The sequence below is a fragment of the Triticum aestivum genome, chromosome 5B, assembly GCF_018294505.1.
Source record: "Triticum aestivum cultivar Chinese Spring chromosome 5B, IWGSC CS RefSeq v2.1, whole genome shotgun sequence".
In the NCBI taxonomy this organism is placed as follows: domain Eukaryota; kingdom Viridiplantae; phylum Streptophyta; class Magnoliopsida; order Poales; family Poaceae; genus Triticum; species Triticum aestivum.
The window spans coordinates 381,537,530-381,555,820 of NC_057807.1; the positions used below are offsets into that span (position 1 = coordinate 381,537,530).

The window sequence follows — 18,291 nt, forward strand, 5'->3', positions numbered from 1 at the left end:
GGATTGTTGTTCAAGATGTTTTTTTAGAATCACCGGGAGGGGGGTGGGGGGAGTTCCCCCACCTGAATATATTACTCAAAGTGGCCAAAATGCCTGAGGACTGATCCAGTTTATAAGGAAAACCGGATCAAAAACCTAAACAAATTGACCCTGTTTATGAGGGAAACCGTGCCGAAAACCAAAATGCCAGAGGAGTGATCAAGATGTTGTTTACAAATCAATGGTCTAGTTCAAAGGGATGCCCAATGCTTCTTTCATTTGCATAAATTTTGGTTCAACATCGTCCATTGTTTGCAAATGAAATGAGTATTTGAAAAAATTGATATGCAGGGCTTTTGTGATTCTTTAAGAAAGTGAAATGTGTACTTGAAAAAATTGCATGCAAGGCTTTTGTGATTCTTTAAGAAAATAGAAAAAACAATGCAACATGAAACTACACTGTGACAAGTTAATGTTGATGGTGTTAGTTAATACTTAATACTGGCAAGCTGGACCGAGCACATGTTTATCAGTAAATATAAATGCTGGGGGATGGGCAAGTACATGTGACCTGACATATTGAAGGTTGACACAAAAGGACTAAGGTCAAGTCAACATCAGCTTTGCAATAATAAGCTTCAACTGTGAAACTGTACAGAAGAACGTTTGGCAAGCTAGCTACATGACAATAGATTAACTGAAATGCATGTTTCTTTAAATTAAGTCTCACCCGTCCAGCTGAGACAAGAGATAACCCAATAGGAATGCAACCACCAGAACTGAAGGTTTGTTACGCATCTGTTTACAAGATATACATAAATCATCAGTATCTGATAGGACATCAATCTTAATGAATCATATATGCAAAAACTATAATTGAGAAGCCTTGAGTTGAAAAAAGAACTGCAAATAAATTTTGAAGAGAATTTTGGGAGCCCATCATCGGAGCATCTGGAAACCAAGACCAAGGCAAGGAGTACTCCAAATGTTCAATATCACATCACCTATATAGCACTCATACAACAGAATCATTTGTAGAATATCATGTTTCTGCTCTAATCAGGAACGTCCAGAGAAAACAGGGGATGAAAAAAAATACAAGAGTCGTGCACAATCTCTGATGTACTTGTCATGCCAAGCTCCATGTGATTTGGCATTGTTTTCGTCTTCAGAATAACATATAGAAAATGACACATAACAGAATGAAGTGAAAACCTAAGTGTACACCATTATCACCAGACAATGATGCCATCAGATACCCAATCAAGTAAAAATCTGACAGATATGCAAATCAATAGGAATCAAACTGCAGGATTGATTGCACAAGGATGATTCTGTAGGATGCGAATGCAAGGTGTGAACAGAATGCCATGAGCAATTTTCCTTAAAAGTGCAATTGATGAGGCTAGTTAGTCTCAGGTGCCAGGATTGGATCATGAAACAGAGGATCAGAAATGCATTCCAAGTATACAAGTGGCTCATTCATTAAAACATGACCATAAGTAGGAATGCACTAAATTTGCCGCCCTGATGTCCTGATGCATCAAACTTAGAGTTCTTCGTGGTTCAGAAAGAACAGATACGATGTTCTTCTGTGATAATATAGCTCAATCAAGAAAATTGTTGCTACAGAATGGAAGGTTCAATCTTTAAATATTAACTCCAGCAGCTTTACAAAAAAATATGCGATATGTATCTAAGTCGGGGCTTATGACCAGGGTGCTTCATTGTTGTACATACAAAAGTCGAACTTCTGATAACACTGTCAATGTGATAAAGAGTGAAAGCACAAAGCAATTGTACATATTTATTAAATTTAAACAGACATGTTGAAGGAGTGAGATCACACGTAGAGCATCCCAGTTCATACAGGATACAAACTGTCTGTACGTGTAGAGAACTTCGGTTGTAGCCAGTAACTTAAATGCATGAGGCACTTTCATACCGGAAGGACCTATACCTATTGTGCTATTAGACATCATCTACACAGAAGCACTTTTAGTTACGATGGCTATTTGTACTGGTGATATATTTATTGATATAGCAAATGGCACAGCTTAGTGCAATTGGAAAGATTTTAGCAACTTATTTTATAGCTTGACTTCTAGTGAGGAACATTATAAAGTTGGTACCTTAAATGCTAAAGTGATCTATGCATCATCATTCTGAAACAGCATTACTGTTCTTGGAGTTAAGAGCTTGTCTAGGCTACACTGTATAAGGAGTAGAATAATTACTATGTGTTGACCTTGAAGTTTCACTTAGGTATGGAAAAAACAAACGGTTATAAGATATCACATGCATACTTCTTATAGATGCTATGAAAATCGAAACATTTATCTTCAGAGTAATTTGTGCCATCTCCCTATGAACTAAGAACTATCCTGTCACTGAGCTATTGGAAATTAAGGTTTCCCAAGGAATAACGGAAAATATTTTCATTAAAATATGTAAGAATCATACAAGTCAGCAGAACGATACTGAATTCAGCCACAAAATTATACAATAGTTAATATCTGAAACAAAATATACTGAAAAAAATATGCAGGGAATTAGGTTCGCACACAATTCTTTGATTGCTATTGGTTTAATTTTCATTTTCTGAATCAAAAATTTTCTCTTGTTCTGCTAGCTCTAAATTCTTTTATGTAAAACATGTAAACTGTAAAGGTAAGCTGACTTCAAAATAAAGGGTAATTTCTTACTGTCGTCGGTCGATGATTGTGCCAAATTGAAATGGACATCACAAAGGTGTCACCCAAATTTCGATTGCATATACTTGAACATATTTGGCGGTCCAACATGTTTTTCCCCTTCTCTTGAATACAGTGTGTGACTTGTTAGAATCGATCCTACTGATAATAAACAGGTCAGACACCACCGGCAAGGAAACAAATCGATGTCTTATGGCACTTGATGACTTGAATGGAGAGCCTTCTATTGCCAATTTCTGATATATTTCCTTCACAATAATTACAGCAGTAACAGTATAATGAAAGCAGCACCTACACCACAGAAACAACATACCCGAAGCCGAGCCTCGTTCAGCTATAAGCTGTTGTGTAACCCTGGGGAGCTCCACAGGCACCGTGAAGGCACGAAGCGACCCCTACCCCAACAGTGACGGCGATCGTCGCGGCGGCCTTCGCCACGGCGGTGACGGCGGGGGGCGGGGGGCAGGGCACGGCGAAGGAGTGGACGAGGTGGAGCGTGAGGTGGAAGCACGCCGCGAGGAGCAGGACCGTGGCGGCGACGGCGGACGCGGGCAGGCAGGACTCAGCGGCTGCCACAAAGGAATCCACGAACCACGCAGAGGAATGCGAGGTGGAGGAGACGCGATCTCCCAGCGCTGGCCGCAGCGGCTCGTGGAGGTGGCTGTGTCGGCGTTGCCGGGGGATGGGTCCCGGCGGGGGAGTGGGGGAGTTGGGTGGGCGCCTCCTGGTCAGGCATCGTCGCGGGCGCCGGCGGCGGGTTCGACGGCAGGCACAGCACTGGAAGATGTGTGGATTGTTCCCTCGTCTGCGGATGGAATGCGACTGGCGACGGCTGTTTATACTACTCCATGGGAAGCAAAGCGCCTCCCGTCTCGCGCCGGCGGCGACGTCGCACGGTCGCAGCGACTCGTGCTAATGGCGCCGGCCGATCTCGACACGGGCGACAACACCGCGCTTCCGCACAAACTGACTGACTCGTGGGCCTGGCCTAGTCCTGGGCCCAACGGTCAGTGAATAAGACTGGGGGAGCGAGTGACTCTGGCTCGCGGCAAGTGCCAGTTTCCTCCTGAAAACGAAAGGCAGGGCCGGGCGGCCGGTGCGACTGCCGCCTGCATTTCAAGGCCTTCTCGAGTCGAGTAAAGAAACAGTGGAAAATCCGGTGAAGTTTCTATGATTTCGTCACGGAGCACGGCGCCGCGTGACGCCATAAAACTGGTCGTGTTTTTCCTCAAAACCATGAAAATGATCATAATCATTTTTTTAACAGTGATGAAAGTGATCATGATTAGTTTTTTTAGCGATCATAATGCAAATGTGTCTCATGAATAAAAAAAAGAAAAAGAAAATCCCTGTAAAATGGTTGACAATGTGCATCACCAATATATATAACTTGGCTACTGATACTAGAGCTACTTCACTCCGCCTTGTGATCCGGAGGTCAAGTTATTTCTTTACATGTGAAACACCACCATACGTCAAGGCCCCGAACGAACCCAAACAGAGGCTTAAACAGCAAGCACAAAGACAACTACTACCAAAAGAGAGAAAGGCTTGACACCATGTGGCCTAACTTAACACAGGCACCCGCCAGCACAGCACCGGGCGCATCGGCATCCGTCTGTACAGTTTTTGCACGACCACACGCACCCGCAGGAGCACTCCGGGCACGACGGCTTCGGGCAGCTCAGGCACGACCCGCCGCTGCAGCAGCCTCCCTTGTCGCAGCACGACGACTGGCACCTGAAGCACGACGGCTGCCCCTTGCAGCACGACGACTGGCAGTTGAAGCACTGCGCGCACGAGCATTTGGGGACCTTGAAGCAGCTGAAGCAGCCTGTGCATCGAGGGCAGGAGCAGCACTGCTCGCCGCAGCAGCCGCCGCCGGAACACGAGCCGCACTCCGGCTTGCACTCGCCGCAAGGGTTACAGCCGCTGCTGCAGCACTGTGGTTTGCTGCAGCTGCAGCACTCAAAGCAGCCACAGCTTGGTTTGCAGCACGAAGGGATACTGAAGCAGCTGCAGCAGTTCAGGCTGCAGCACGAGCAGTTTGGCTCGCAGCATGAACAGTCGAAGCACCTTGGTCTTTTGCAGGTTGGTAGGCATTGGCAGGAGCAGCACAGCCATGAAGCACATATGCACAGTTTCGATCTGCAGGAAAAACATTTGCCCCAAGTTAGACCTGGGCGGGTTCAGCTAACAGATGAATACTGCGTCCCTACGATAGGTTACAAGCATTGGGCAAATAACTATCATGCCATCTGAAAACAAGTATTCAGAATTACAAATGAATACGTATCTTTCATAGTGTTATCTCCTACTGCAATGTCATTTTCTCTTGGGACAGATTCTGTGACCCAGCTGAATTATTACCAGAACTTGTATACTCTTGCCACTAAATGCCTGAAAGCAATACAGGAGAGAAGAGATACCTGATCCACCAATAAAGACGGCAGGACCGGTGCTTCCTTTTGTTACTGCAAAAAATTGGTTCCGTCAAAAACACACTACACATGCTTCAAAGAAATAGGATGTTTTGAGTATAGAGGGACTTACATTGGTATTAGCGGGTCTTGTTTTGTACCAACAAACTCGTTTACCCTGAAAAGTATTGTACACGGATATTAGCAGCATGATAAAAAAAAAGGCTGTAACAATGGACAAAATAAAAGCATTGTGAGAGGATACTGGCGACATGTATAAGAAATTAAGGGCTAGCTCTATCCATGAACAAAGCAAAGAATGCTTTGCGAGAGAATTGTGCTCGAGTTCACTCAAGCATTTAGCTCTCCATTTCAGCTATTTCAACTTCAAGAGCAATATATCGTTTAAGGATGAAACCCAAGAAATGTCACTCCCAAATGAACTCGTATAATAGATGTTCTGATGCAAGTGGGGTTTGCTGGTGAGTACTGCTTTCAGAGCATGACTTCAAGTTTGGAATATGGAACAGATAAACAAAAATTTACAGAGACCAAACTGACATAGAAACCGTATGAAGGTACAACATACAGACTAATCCATACATATGGCAACAACTTGACAGAAACAGGCAACTGCATGCATACTAGAGTAAAGAAAACATAGAATCCTAAACTTAATTAGTTGGTACAACTTTAAATTGGAATACTAGTTTGCAATGCAGCGAGGATGATGGTGTATACATACTCTTTCAAGCAACCAGAACGTGAGACTGGTTGAGCCCCTTCAAGTAAATGTAGCTCGTCCTGCGAAACAGTGTTTATGTCAAAAGTCACCCACTATAGGTAGTACTCCCTCCGTCCCAAAATAGTGACTCAAAAGTGAGTCAACTTGTTAGTACAAAGTTGAGTCATTTTTGAGTCACTTATTTTGGAACGGAGGGAGTAGATCTTTCTGCATTTTGATATGCATGAATGTGGAAAATTACCAGAGAATTGGTACTGTAAATATTATGTAGGACCTCAGATGTTTTATACTAGATAATTCAAGAAGAGAGAATAACCGATAAAATGGAAAATCGACTGACAAAATTAAGGTTGTCTTTGGTAGTGCTAGCAAATGGATGCTTAAAAGCAGCAATAATAGTCTGGACTGGACTGGACTAGCTCCTGCTTTAAACAAAGTTACTATGATTCTAAAGCGACTGCTAGCACAAAGGCATAAAGAAGAAGCCCGTCACCTGAGCACCTTCGGAAATCTGCTCCTTGAAAGCAGAGCACCATGTGTTCACAAAAAAAAGGGGGGGGGTATTATTCTCCCCCATGGAAAAACACAAAATCTACCACATAAAAAGCCCCAAAGCTGGATGGCAGCCCATCAACGCACGAGCGAGCCCTCGTCGGAATAATGCGTGGCCACGGGCCATGCCGTGCCCGTGCCCAGGCTACTACCCATAGCAAGCAAGCAAGAACGGCGACACGACAGCGCTTCCATACATGCATGCAACTGACAGGGCCACTCAGTCATCATCATCATCACTGGTCACTGCCCATGCCTTCTTTTCCCGCAAGGAACCGGACCAAACACGACAAAGGTACATCCATGGCACACCCAAAGAGGGCAAACGCTTGTCCGGCCCCGGATTGTCTGCGCCGAGGTACGCAGCAACGCCGCCTCCCCCTCCCCTCCCCCCTCCCCATTCGCAGCTCTCATTAGGCTCGAATCCCCAGAACACAGCCGAGATAAATAACCCTACTAGCTACAGATGCAGAGGCAGCAGTAGATTAATAAAGAATTGAACAGCCTAACCGTACCTACGGAGGGTAGAAAATAAACAACGACGTGGCGTTCGTCGACCTTCAGCACCAACAACTGCTACTACTACCAGTGGGTCTACTAGTAGATGAGCGAGCGAGAGGCAAATCGGATCTTGTTTTAAAAATGGGATCAGCAAAGTCAAAGGAAGAGGGAGGAGCAATGAAGCGGTGAGTAGCGCGGTGGCCGAGGCGGTGGTCAGAGAGAGATTCAGAGAAACGCAGCCGTGACTGACCTTGAGGAACGTGAGCTCGCGGTCAAGGATCTGCACCTCCAGCTGCAGGCGCCGGCGACCGCACATGTCCGGGTACCTCGGCGGCGACCTGGGCTTGGGCGCCTCCAGCACCACCACCGCGCCCTCCCCCATGTCTCTTTGTCTCTTACACGCCCGGAACTGGAGGGCTTAGGCTTAGCCACCGGCCCGCATTAGGCGCCGGCGGCGGGGCGGCAGCTAGCAGCAGGAGGCGCGGTGGAGCAGTGGTTGCGCACTGGCCGGCGGTGATGTAATAAGGAATCTGAGCAGCGCAGGTGAGTGCGTGCGTGCGTGCGTGCGACGCGAGGAGATGGAGGCGGGGGCGTGGGCTGGGGAGGAGCAGAGCAGAGTAGAGCAGGTGGTGGAAGTGAAATGAAGGCGGAGGCGAGGAGTCTCTCCATATAGCTCGCGCTGCGCGGGCAATAATAGCAAAGGGAGGGAGCAGGGCGCGTGGGGTTTAGACTTTAGAGAGAGAGTGCGAGTGCAGCCACAGGGGTGGGGTGGGGTGGGGTGGGGTTTAATGAGAGAGAAAGAAGATCAAGGGAGGACGCAGGAGGCGACTGTGCGGGCCGGTTCGTGACTTGTGAGCCTCTGCCTGCGCTTGTCCGTCCCGTGCCGGCGATGTGCGATGGGTCCGCCCGCCCACCCGGTATGGGGGCTGGCCTGGGCGGCCATGACCGCGAGCCAGCCCAACAGGGAGCCGCCCGTAATGCCAAGGAAACCAATACCCCAGTAGTAGTACGTTGGAGCGATGATTATCGAGCTCAAACACTTGGTAGCAGGAGTGATCAATTGCAAATAGTGTCGAGTTTGATGATGGAAAAGGCTGCTGCAGGGTGATCAATTGAATTTGCCAGCGACGAGTGGGGAATAGTAGCGCCACGCACGCCATCACGTACTAGCAGTACGTATACCTCACACGAGCGTGACGGTGGCCGGGGTGGCGCGTCCCCCGAGCCGGGGGTACGGAAAAGCCATCCGCGGAGCAACGGGACAGAACGAGGCCCTCGATCGGGCTTGCTTGGACAGAGACGCAACCACACTGACACACACACTGACGCGTCCACGTCCGCCCGGGGGCCCAGGATAAGATGGGCGCGCTCGCTACTGGCTAGCAGTTGTAGTAGTAGCCCGTAGCACTTGCGAGGGGGGCCCCGGCGCGGCAGAGCGGTGGCAGCGACCGGGGTTGCCCGATTTGAAACGGGCAGGCCGGATCAATCAATGCCTTCCCCCCGCTCGTCCCCACCCACCGCGCCTCTCCTCGCCGCTTCCTCCTCTCCGGCGCCTGCCTGCCTGCCGCTCTGGGCCTGCTGCGGCCTGCCGCACGAGGGAGGGGAGGGGACGAAGGAAGGGGTGGTTCCATTTCGGAGTAATGGCCGTCACGCGTTGCGCTGCACCTGCACACCCGCTGCGCCTGCGCCGCATGTGCGGCGGCGTGCGCCGGGACTGACTGACAGGGCGATCGGATGTTGAGGCGAGTGTTCGCTTCGGGCGGTGCCTTTCTGGGGATGGGCGAGAGCAGGGGCTACGCTCTTCATCCCAGGGTCGTTCCGTTCCGAATGCAAGTGTGCTCTTCTGTGTTTCGTCTTCCCCAAGTAAGGCCAACTCCACCGCACGATCCTATCCTGTCCGGCTTCATCCGTTTGGGGTAAAAAGGACAAAAGAGGTGGCCCAGCGCACGGCCTCAAACGGACAAATGTCTGGATTCCGTCCGTTTTCGATCCATCCCAGGCCCAAACTTGCGCTCGGTTTGGGGTGAAACGGACGCGCGCGGATGACCGCGACGCACGCCCTTGCCCCCCCCCCCCCCCGGCCCGCCTGTCGGGGACACTAGCAGTCCCTCCGCTTCCCAACGCTTCACCCTCTCTCCCCGCCCCGCCCCGCCGCCGGCGCCGCCGTATTCTCCGGCCGCCTCCTCACCGCGCAGCCCCCCCGCCGTCCATAACAAACCACGTCTGGACATGGCCGCCGCCACGCCCGCGCTTTCGCCGTAGTTTTGGCCGTCGTCGTCCTTGCCGGTGCCGGAGGGGACACGACTGCCGGCGACGGACCACGGCGGCCGAGGCAGATTCCGACAAGAGCTCCAGAGCGGCCAGTAGCCGGCCGGCAACCATCCCCTGCTACGTCGAGGTGATCATCGCGGCCGCTTCGCCACCGCGACCGCAAGGTGTTCGACCTTTTGCCAACAAAGGTATGGACAGTGGAGACGAGTTTTTCTTCCATCACTTCCTTTGTTCATCAGACGATTCGTCGTCGGATGATGAAGAACTTGTGGTGGCTGCACTGGTCGTGAACGACCATATTCAACGGCAGCTTCCTCGGTACAGGGGGTCACTCCCTGGCAAGGCTCCCAACCTGAACCGCAACAGGGAGAGAGGCCACGCCCTGCTCTATGCCGATTACTTTGCCAACACCCCGCTCTTTAAGCCGGATAAATTTCGTCGCCGTTTTCGTATGGCAAGGCATTTGTTCAATCGTATCCGAGAGGGAGTGGTTGCTCATGACCCATACTTCGAGTGCAAGACGGATGCCCTTGGCAAGCTTGCATTCTCCTCTTACCAGAAATGCACCGCGGCCATCCGCATGCTTGCATATGGTATTCCAGGCGATCTGGTGGACGAGTATGTGCGTATGAGTGAGACAACATGTCTGATGTCAATGTACAAGTTTTGTCAGGCTGTGATCGAGGTGTTTGGCCCAGAGTACTTGAGGCAGCCAACTGCCGCTGATACAGATAGATTGTTGGCGACCAATGCTGCTAGAGGCTTTCCATGCATGCTTGGCAGCATTGATTGTATGCATTAGGAGTGGAAGAACTGTCCATTTGCTTGGCAGGGCCAGTACAAGGGGCATGTTAACGGGTGCACTGTCATATTAGAAGCGGTGGCATCGCAAGATCTTTGGATATGGCATTCTTTCTTCGGTATGGCAGGTTCTCACAATGATATCAACGTGCTGCAACGTTCTCCAGTCTTTGGTGTGCTTCAATCCCGGTGGGGTATCGTTCGAAACCCTGCACTGTCATGGGATGAAAGAAAGCTTTGGGAGGTGATGACTGCTTGTGTGATCATGCACAACATGATCGTCGAGGATGAGCGCGATGAGAGTATCTTCAACCAAGGATTTGATTATCAAGGTGAAAATATTGAGCCCCTGCATCAAGACCCGTCCACATTTGAACAGTTTGTCCAATTCCACCATGAGATGCGTGATTGGCACACTCATTTGAATCTTTAAAATGACTTGGTTGAGCACGTCTGGGATCACATTGGCAACCAATAGATGTATTGGTCCAATTTATGTTCAGTCAAGACAATTTCGATTTGGTTGTAAAACTATTTTATTTAAGACAATTTCAATTGGGTTGTAAAACTATTTTAATTTTCAGACAAACATTTGGGTTGGAAGTAGTTTGATGCAAATTTAGGCATTTTTGGCCCTCACGGACAGGATGGGGCAAATGGATGCGGCCGCGCGCTGGGCGCACGGCCACCGCATCCCAGGACAGGCCCGACACGACCCCAAACCCCTACCCAAACGGACCGAAATCGGACAAAACGGACGTCCGTTTGGGGGCCAACTCCACCGCGCGACCCTATCCTATGCGTCCCCGTACGTTTTGGGTAAAAGAGACAAACGAGACGTCCCAACGCGCGGGCTCAAACGTACTTTTGTCCGCTTTGTGTCCGCTTTTGACCCATCCGCGGCCCAAGTTTGCGCCGCTTTTGGGGTGAAACGGACACCACGCGGACGCACAGGTCGTCTGCGCGTGTCCTTCCCTGGCCCGCCCGTCGGTGGCACAGGACGGGCCTTTTTCTATCCGCCCCCTCCCTCCCTCCGGCCGCATCGACTCCACTCTTCCCCTCGCTTCCCCTCGCCGCCGCCGGCCGCCCGCTGCCATTGCAGCCGTGCAACTCGGACGCGCGCTTGCCCAACCCCTTCCTCTCGTCGCCGCCGAGCTACCCAAGCACGGCCACCTTGTTTGCGCGCCCGCCCGCCGGATTTGGGGCGGATCCAGTCGGTCTTGAGCTCGCCCCGTTGTGGGAGGCCGGGCCGCGCCATGGACTGGCCGGGAACCTCGCCGGAAGGCCCTGGCAGGGCCGCAAGGCCACATGCAGGCGGTGGCTCGTCCTCTAGCCGCTAGGATCTGCACCGTCGGTGGCCCGCCGGCAAATACGCGAATGGCGGCTGGCCGGGCTCGGTGCTTGCCCAAAAGCTTGTCGGCACACCGTTGCCCCTCATCAAGTGCGACCACTGCCCAAGTGTGATCGTGCGCCGCATGTCTACAACGCCGGAGCATCCCGGATGGGTGTTCATCAAGTGCTTAAACGATGGGGTATGTGCTCTTTTAGCTTCGGTTTGTGCTCTTCGATTAGACTAGTGGTGCTAATTTTAAGTTTTATTGTGTACAACGGATGCAAGTTTTGGTATTGGGAAGAAGAATACATTGATATGTTGATAGAGCGAAATGTATTGCATGTTCGTGCACTTTTAGCTAGCCTAGAAGCTTTAGATGAGACAAGTGCACTTGTTGCTAGATTAGAGGCTAGACACGATACTACGTGCGAAGAAGCAACAAGACACGATACTACGTGTGAGGAAGCAACGTCGACTTCTGGCTTGAAGAAGAAAGGAGGGTGCAACGTCGTGCCTCCTCCATAGATCAACAATGAGTGCATCGAGAAGGCGCTAACCTAACTCAAGGGAGTAGTTATGGAAGTTGGGTATCTTCTCAAATGTATTCTTGTGGTTCTTGTTTTCTTTGGCCTTGCTTTACTAGTCAAAACGTAATGATGTATTATCATGTATAAAAAAATGAATGATAAAAAAAAGTTAAGGACTTGCAAAGAAATATACACGAACAGGATGGGGCAAATGGATGCGGCCGCGCGCTGGGCACGCGGCCACCGCATCCCAGGACAGGCCCGGACACGACTCCAAATCCCTACCCAAACGGACAGAAACCAGACAAAATGGACGTCCGTTTGGAGTCGTGCGGTGGAGTTGGCCTAACAGTACAATAAAACGATTTATTCCATCGGATTTTCCTGAATCTCTAGATAAAGTACCGCGCCAGATCAACAACTCAAACAAACATCTTAGTTTCTCAAGCTTTAAAATTTTCACATTCCTTTCTGCGTGCTCCGTCCGCTCAAATATATAGGGTCCAATACGTTTTTTGAGGTTACCTTTGACCATAAGTTGGAGCAATGCATGTTTGTTTGTTTGTTTTTTACGGAGAGTATGTATGTTATACAAAACATGCCATCAAATTCGTACTCCCTCCGGTCCTATTTAGTTTGCGTTTAACTTTTTCCCGTTTTTCTCGCAATGCTCTGCGCGTGAGGCTTTTTCACCGCTTCTTTCCAACTTTGCCCCTCCACTTCTTCAGGCGCTGTGCTTCGTCGTCCTATCACTTCACCTCCTCATCTCATCTCTGTATGGATCCACTTCTTTGGGCATTGTGCACGCAGAGGACGGCGAGCTTGCGGACCATGGCGTGCTCTTGGCTGGTAGCATCCGCACGGCGGCGGCGTGCACGCAGAGGACGGCGAGCTTGCGGACCATGGCGTGCTCGCGACCGGTGGCATCCTCACGGCGGCGGCGTGCATGCAGAGGACGGCCAGCTTGCGGACCACAGCGTGCTCGTGGCCGGTGGCATCCTCACGGCGGCGGCGTGCACGCAGAGGACGGCGAGCTTGCGGACCACGGCGTGCTCCCGGCCGGTGGCATCCTCACGGCGGCGGCGTGCACGCAGAGAACGGCATGCTCGCGGCCGATGGCATCCTCACAGCGGCGGCGTGCACGCAGAGAACGGCGAGCTTGCGGACCACGGCGTGCTCGCGGCCGGTGCCATCCTCACGGCGGCGGCTTTTGCGCATAGGACGACGAGCTTGCGGACCATGGCGTGCTCGCGGTAGTTGGCGTGCACACCGAGAACGGCATGCTCGCTGCCGGTGGCGTCCTCTCGGCAGTCTGCGTGCACGCCGTGGACAGCAAGCTTGCGAAGGACCGCGTGCTCATGGTGGGCGCCCAAGAGGAGAAAGACGGCGTCGTCTAGGTGGAAGCGAAGGACAACAGCCAACAGGCAGAGGAAGTGGACATCGTCCTCTGATGCTTGCGTTGGAAGGGCATGCACTCACGGAGGACGCCGCTCGTGTAGGACGATGATCCATGTTCCATGCATGCATGTGGCGAACAAGAGAAGTGCGGAAGACAGAGGAGAAGCGTGCAGTTTGCTCTCTTCATGGGACTTGATTTATGGAGTGGTTCTCTTAGTTTTGGCGGGAATTACAAATCCGTGGCGGCAAACTAATTTTTGCAGCTAATTTTTGAAGCTACTCCATGGCGGCCTGCTCGGTTTAGGAGGGAACTGGAATTTTGCTGGCTCGCATGCAGCGCCGGAGAAAGAGATAGAAGTCCGCATGCAGCGCTGGGAACGAGGCGAGAGGAAGGAGAGCCAATCAAGGTTGCATGCACATTTATTAGCACCAGCTGATCTCATTCATGCGCGTAGGGCCACAGGGGCAATCTCGTTCAGAAAACAGCCAGCGACCCATGTCTTGGTATGCGAGTTTGCTCTTAGACGCAGAGAAAAAAGGACCGGAGGAAGTATGTGGAAAGAATAACTACGATTATGTGATTTTTATATTGTACATCTCATGTAATAGTAATTTTACCAATGGTCAAAGAGAACCTCGAAAACTTATTATGTCGTGTATATTTGGATGGAGTGCGGGATTTATTTATTTATTTTGCAAAAGGCTAAAATCTCATCAGCGCAACTGAACTCATATTTTTTAGTGACTTTCACTGGATACATAACTTTTGCAAAAGCAAGTTGACGGCAAACGCCTACGGATAGGCCCACGACAACAAACTCATGAAGATTACACCCCATGGGACAGCCAAACAGGCAGTCAGTGTCTAGCCTACAATCAGGTTCTCATAGCCTCCAATCGGATTCTAAGACCCAATCGGATGCAGCGGCTAGTCATTAAACGGGGGACGTCGTCCACGATCTTCACCTCGCATTAAAGACAGTCGTTACACAATGTTGCAATTTGTAGTTAACTGTGGCTGTTACCACTTAGTTATGGCCATGAAGCAGTCGGTTGTGTATAGTCATTAATGTTAGCTGTTATACCACTCATTTACACAACCCTCCTAGTGCACTCTATATAAGCTGGAAAAAGGGTACCAAGTTGAGAGTTGAACTCTCTGGTAACCTTACGTGCAAAAGCAAAACATCACACACGGGAGTAAGGTGTTACCTTTGTGACAAGGGCATGAATATGTATAAATTCTTGTGCGTACTCCCATCTACACCTTTCGGTAGACAAGACGCTGCCCTATATACATCCTTATACTATTGTCAATGAAATAAACCACGAAAATGGTGCCCCGGCGATCACCCTGTGCGTTCGGTTTATTCAGTTTACATGGTTCGATTTATACGGTTTTTTGGTTTGTACGGTATTAATACTTCGGTAAATACGGTATGAAAATAAAATACGATTTGGTTTCGATATCTACCAAATTATTTCGGCATGGTTTCGGTATATACCATAAAAACCAAAGTTAACGCGAATTTGAAAATGACATATAATAATTTCCAAATTTATGACTCAAAACACATACTATTTTACACAAATAGTATATGACTACATATATAAGTATATATGAATGCTTTGATTCATCTGTTGATGGTTATGGACGTGCTTAGCATTTTAAAAGGAGAAAAATGACTATGTTAAAAGAAAATTTACGTGCCTACTAGTGAATTTAACTCATGTACAAGAAAAATGACAACTTTTATGGTTGTTCATCTCAAGAAATATAAATTTATTTTTTACTTAGGTTTATTCGGTTAACCGTTCGGTTTTTCGGTATATACCATAAAAACCAAAGTTCAAATCGGTATGAAAAATTCATACCATACCGAAACCAGAAACCATAAAAACCGTAAAATCGGTTCGGTTCGGTTTATTTTTGATATGGCTTTTCGGTTCGGTTTTCAAATGCACAGAGTGACCCGGCGACACCGAACATGCTCTCGTAAATAGTATATTCTAGACTAGCGGTGCATATGCCCACAATTTTCAATACATGAAAACAATCTACTTCACGAGCAAAATACTTGGGTAATCAACATGGTCAAAAGGTTGCTTGTCTGGCTTAGCAAAGTTTTCAAACTATTCTGGCCCTTGTCCAAATACTCTGTCTACTTCATTAACTAACATCGAAAGGAAATCACAATAAGCAACACAACAAGGCAGTAAATAAAAGGGCTGTGAAAATATTGGAAACACTTTTTTAGGACTTCTCTTGTTGTATGAAAAATGACCAAAGTGGTCCTACAGGTGTTGGAGCTATGGATATTTTTTATTCAACTTACGAAAGTTGAATAAGAGGAAGAAATGACTTGATAGAGACTATGCAGAGAAGTCATCTAGTAAAATAAGTAAAGGCACCCATTAAATAGACTGAGATTTTAGAAACATTTAGGAGTTGGTTTCACTCGATTTGGAGTACAAATTATTTTCCTAGGGATTTGCAAAGATGAGAACACATATAGAAATGGCCTAATAATTTAGCATGCGGGAACAACGAATGTAAAAATGTTCACCATATAGCATATGAACACAGAAGCATGCATGAATTTGAATCACTGAATTTGGACTTGAAATGATTACTCTAGGAGCTTTTAAACGTTGACTTATATAAGAAGAAATGTCTAAATAAACATTGGTGCAGCAAGGGCCACCTAAAAAAATGTGCATGCTACACCATTAGAGAGAGCATGATTTTAGAAGTATCTAGGAACTTCAACCAATTGAGTTGGTGGTCAAATGAATTTGCTAGAAATATTCAAATTTCTAAAAAAAGGAAAAGGATTCATACCCACTGGGCCAAAATAGATAGATCTGGAGTGGCAAAAACGCTCATTGGGCGCTATTTAGCGTTGAAACGATTATCTAAAAAAACTTAGCGTTGAAACGCACAGGGCCTGGCCCAGCTGCTCAGTCGCGTGCACGAATGGGTAACTACGAAGGCATACTGGGAGGGCTTGACATGCTGCTGGAGGTGATGGGTGTTGACTGGGAGAGGCTGTGTGGCAATGTAGAGATGAGGGGATGTAAAGCATGAGAACTGTCTGTCCCGAGGGTGACGGTTGGTTTTGGTCTGGCGACTGCTTAGGCGACCGTGCGGCGACCGCATCCGGACGGGGTCCTCACCGCGCCGCCGCTGACCTCCCTAGTTCTCCATCGCCCGGCCCCGTCTCTTCTCATCCACAAGCCCGTCCTAGTCCACCATAAGCCTTCTGAGTGTACTGGGGCACGCGGTCGAATAAACACTTCTGAAACCCTAGTTTAGATCTGGTGTTGGTCAGGAGTGGAGATGGAGCGGGTCGAAGGCCTGATGAAGAGCCTGAAGCTCTCGTATTCAGAGAGGAAGGGGAGGAAGATCGTCTTGAAGGGAGGAGGGAAGGTGGGGGCGGTCGAGCCGCAGGCGATTGCAAAGTTGATGTCGGACAAAACCGCTTTGGCGGAGGCGGTGGCTAGATCTTTGGCTAGAGTGTGGTGCCCACTGAAGGGCTTGGACTACAAGGACCTCGGCGATAATATATTCTTATTCACTTTTCACCAGCAGTCAGGGAAGCGGAAGGCACTGGAGGAGGGGCCATGGGAGTTTGGTAAATCACTACTAGTGGTAGAGGATTTCGTCCCTACAAAAACAGTCAAGGCGTATGAGTTTCGGTGGATCCCTGTATGGGTTAGAGTATTTGACCTCCCACTTGGAATGATGTGCAGAGAAGCAGAGGCCATAGGAAATTTTATAGGTAAGACTCTAGAGGTGGATGTTGGTCCTGACGGTATGGCGGTGGGCAGATATCTTCGGGTCAAGACAAGGATTGATATCAGGGAACCGCTAATGAGAGGTTTTATGCGTGATGAAGAGGAAGAGGAGATGGCAGCAAGGAAAAATCTGGAAAAAACAAGAAAAGGACGATGAGGAGCTGTGGTGCCGCTTTGAATACGAGTTCTTGCCAGATTTCTGCTATACATGTGGGCTGGTGGACCATATTGATAAGGATTGTAGTATCAGGTTAGCAAAGGGAGAGAGACAACAGTTCAGCTCGTGGCTGAAAGCGTACATCCCGAAAAGTGGCGGTGAACCTAGTAGCACAGGTAGTTGGGGAGAAGGCAGGGGCATGTGAGATGGAAGGAATAAGTCCAGTTTTAGATCATACAATACGGGCTCTAACAGGAGCAAATCAGGAAGCGATAGCGGGAGCTGGAGGAAACCGACCCATGGGGATCCGAATCAGCTTAAGAAAAGGGGTGTTCGCGAGGAGGAGGTCACTAGTCCGATGAAAAAACAGAATGTAGGCGGGAAAGAAAAGAAGGACGATGATGGGTAGTGGGCCAAAAAGGCTTTAACTTTTGGGGGAAAGGAACATGAGGGCAGAGGTGCTAGTTCAGGAACCGATATTTTTGGGCACACCCAAAGTGATGGTGGTCCGGGGGCGCAATGATGATTGAGCAGCCAGGAGGGAGCGATGGAGTTGCAGGGGAAAGTGTCGGCCTGGGGAGGAATGTATATGAGGTGAAGGGGGACAAGGGGAGTGCAAAGGGAGGTGGCAAAGCCGGAGGGAAGTTTACCAGGAGGGAGAGATCAAGCAGCAAAGGGATGCAAACATCACTAGAGGTCCATGTGGGAGCAAAAAGAGAGGGGGCACCAATGGAGATAGATGGGCAGGAGGGTGAAGCAAAAAAGAAAGCAAAGACGATGGGGGAGAACGTAACAGAAGGTGAAGCGGGGCTGTCGAAACAGCCCTGTTGGAAGCAATGAAGATAATCGCTTGGAACTGCCGGGGGCTTGGGAACCAGCCGACAGTTCGGGGTCTCCTGGAGCTTCAGGGGGCGGAAGAGCCTGACATTTTGTTTTTGTCGGAGACAAAATTGTTTGAGAAAGAGTTAGACAACTTGAGGTGGCGGCTTGGGATGCCAAACATTGTGGCAAAGGACCCGGTTGGTCGGAGTGGGGGTCTAGCTTTGTTCTGGCGAAGGAGGGTGAATGTCGATCTCAAGTGGAAAGATAAGTATT

General features: G+C 49.1%; 1 protein-coding gene across 1 annotated transcript; it reads right to left on the reverse strand.

The window, feature by feature from the left end:
- Nucleotides 1–4,039: 4,039 nt before the first annotated feature.
- On the reverse strand, nucleotides 4,040–7,641 carry LOC100270660 (keratin-associated protein 5-2). The gene is made up of 5 exons (XM_044532840.1): nucleotides 7,162–7,641; nucleotides 5,859–5,917; nucleotides 5,247–5,291; nucleotides 5,123–5,167; nucleotides 4,040–4,841 (listed from the first exon to the last, which is right to left on the reverse strand). Exons 1-5 carry the CDS (start codon nucleotides 7,291–7,293, stop codon nucleotides 4,265–4,267), a joined length of 858 nt encoding a protein of 285 aa, XP_044388775.1. The 5' UTR covers nucleotides 7,294–7,641; the 3' UTR covers nucleotides 4,040–4,264.
- Between the last annotated feature and the right edge of the window lie 10,650 nt (nucleotides 7,642–18,291).

What these genes read in the sequence shown, in the direction of transcription:
- LOC100270660 (XM_044532840.1), bottom strand. Translation starts at nt 7,293, where the DNA reads ATGGGGGAGGGCGCGGTGGTGGTGCTGGAGGCGCCCAAGCCCAGGTCG. An exon ending in CAAGACCCGCTAATACCAAT is followed by an intron (nt 5,168 to 5,246) that starts GTAAGTCCCTCT and finishes AATTTTTTGCAG; the next exon opens with TAACAAAAGGAAGCACCGGT. An exon ending in CGTCTTTATTGGTGGATCAG is followed by an intron (nt 4,842 to 5,122) that starts GTATCTCTTCTC and finishes TTTTTCCTGCAG; the next exon opens with ATCGAAACTGTGCATATGTG.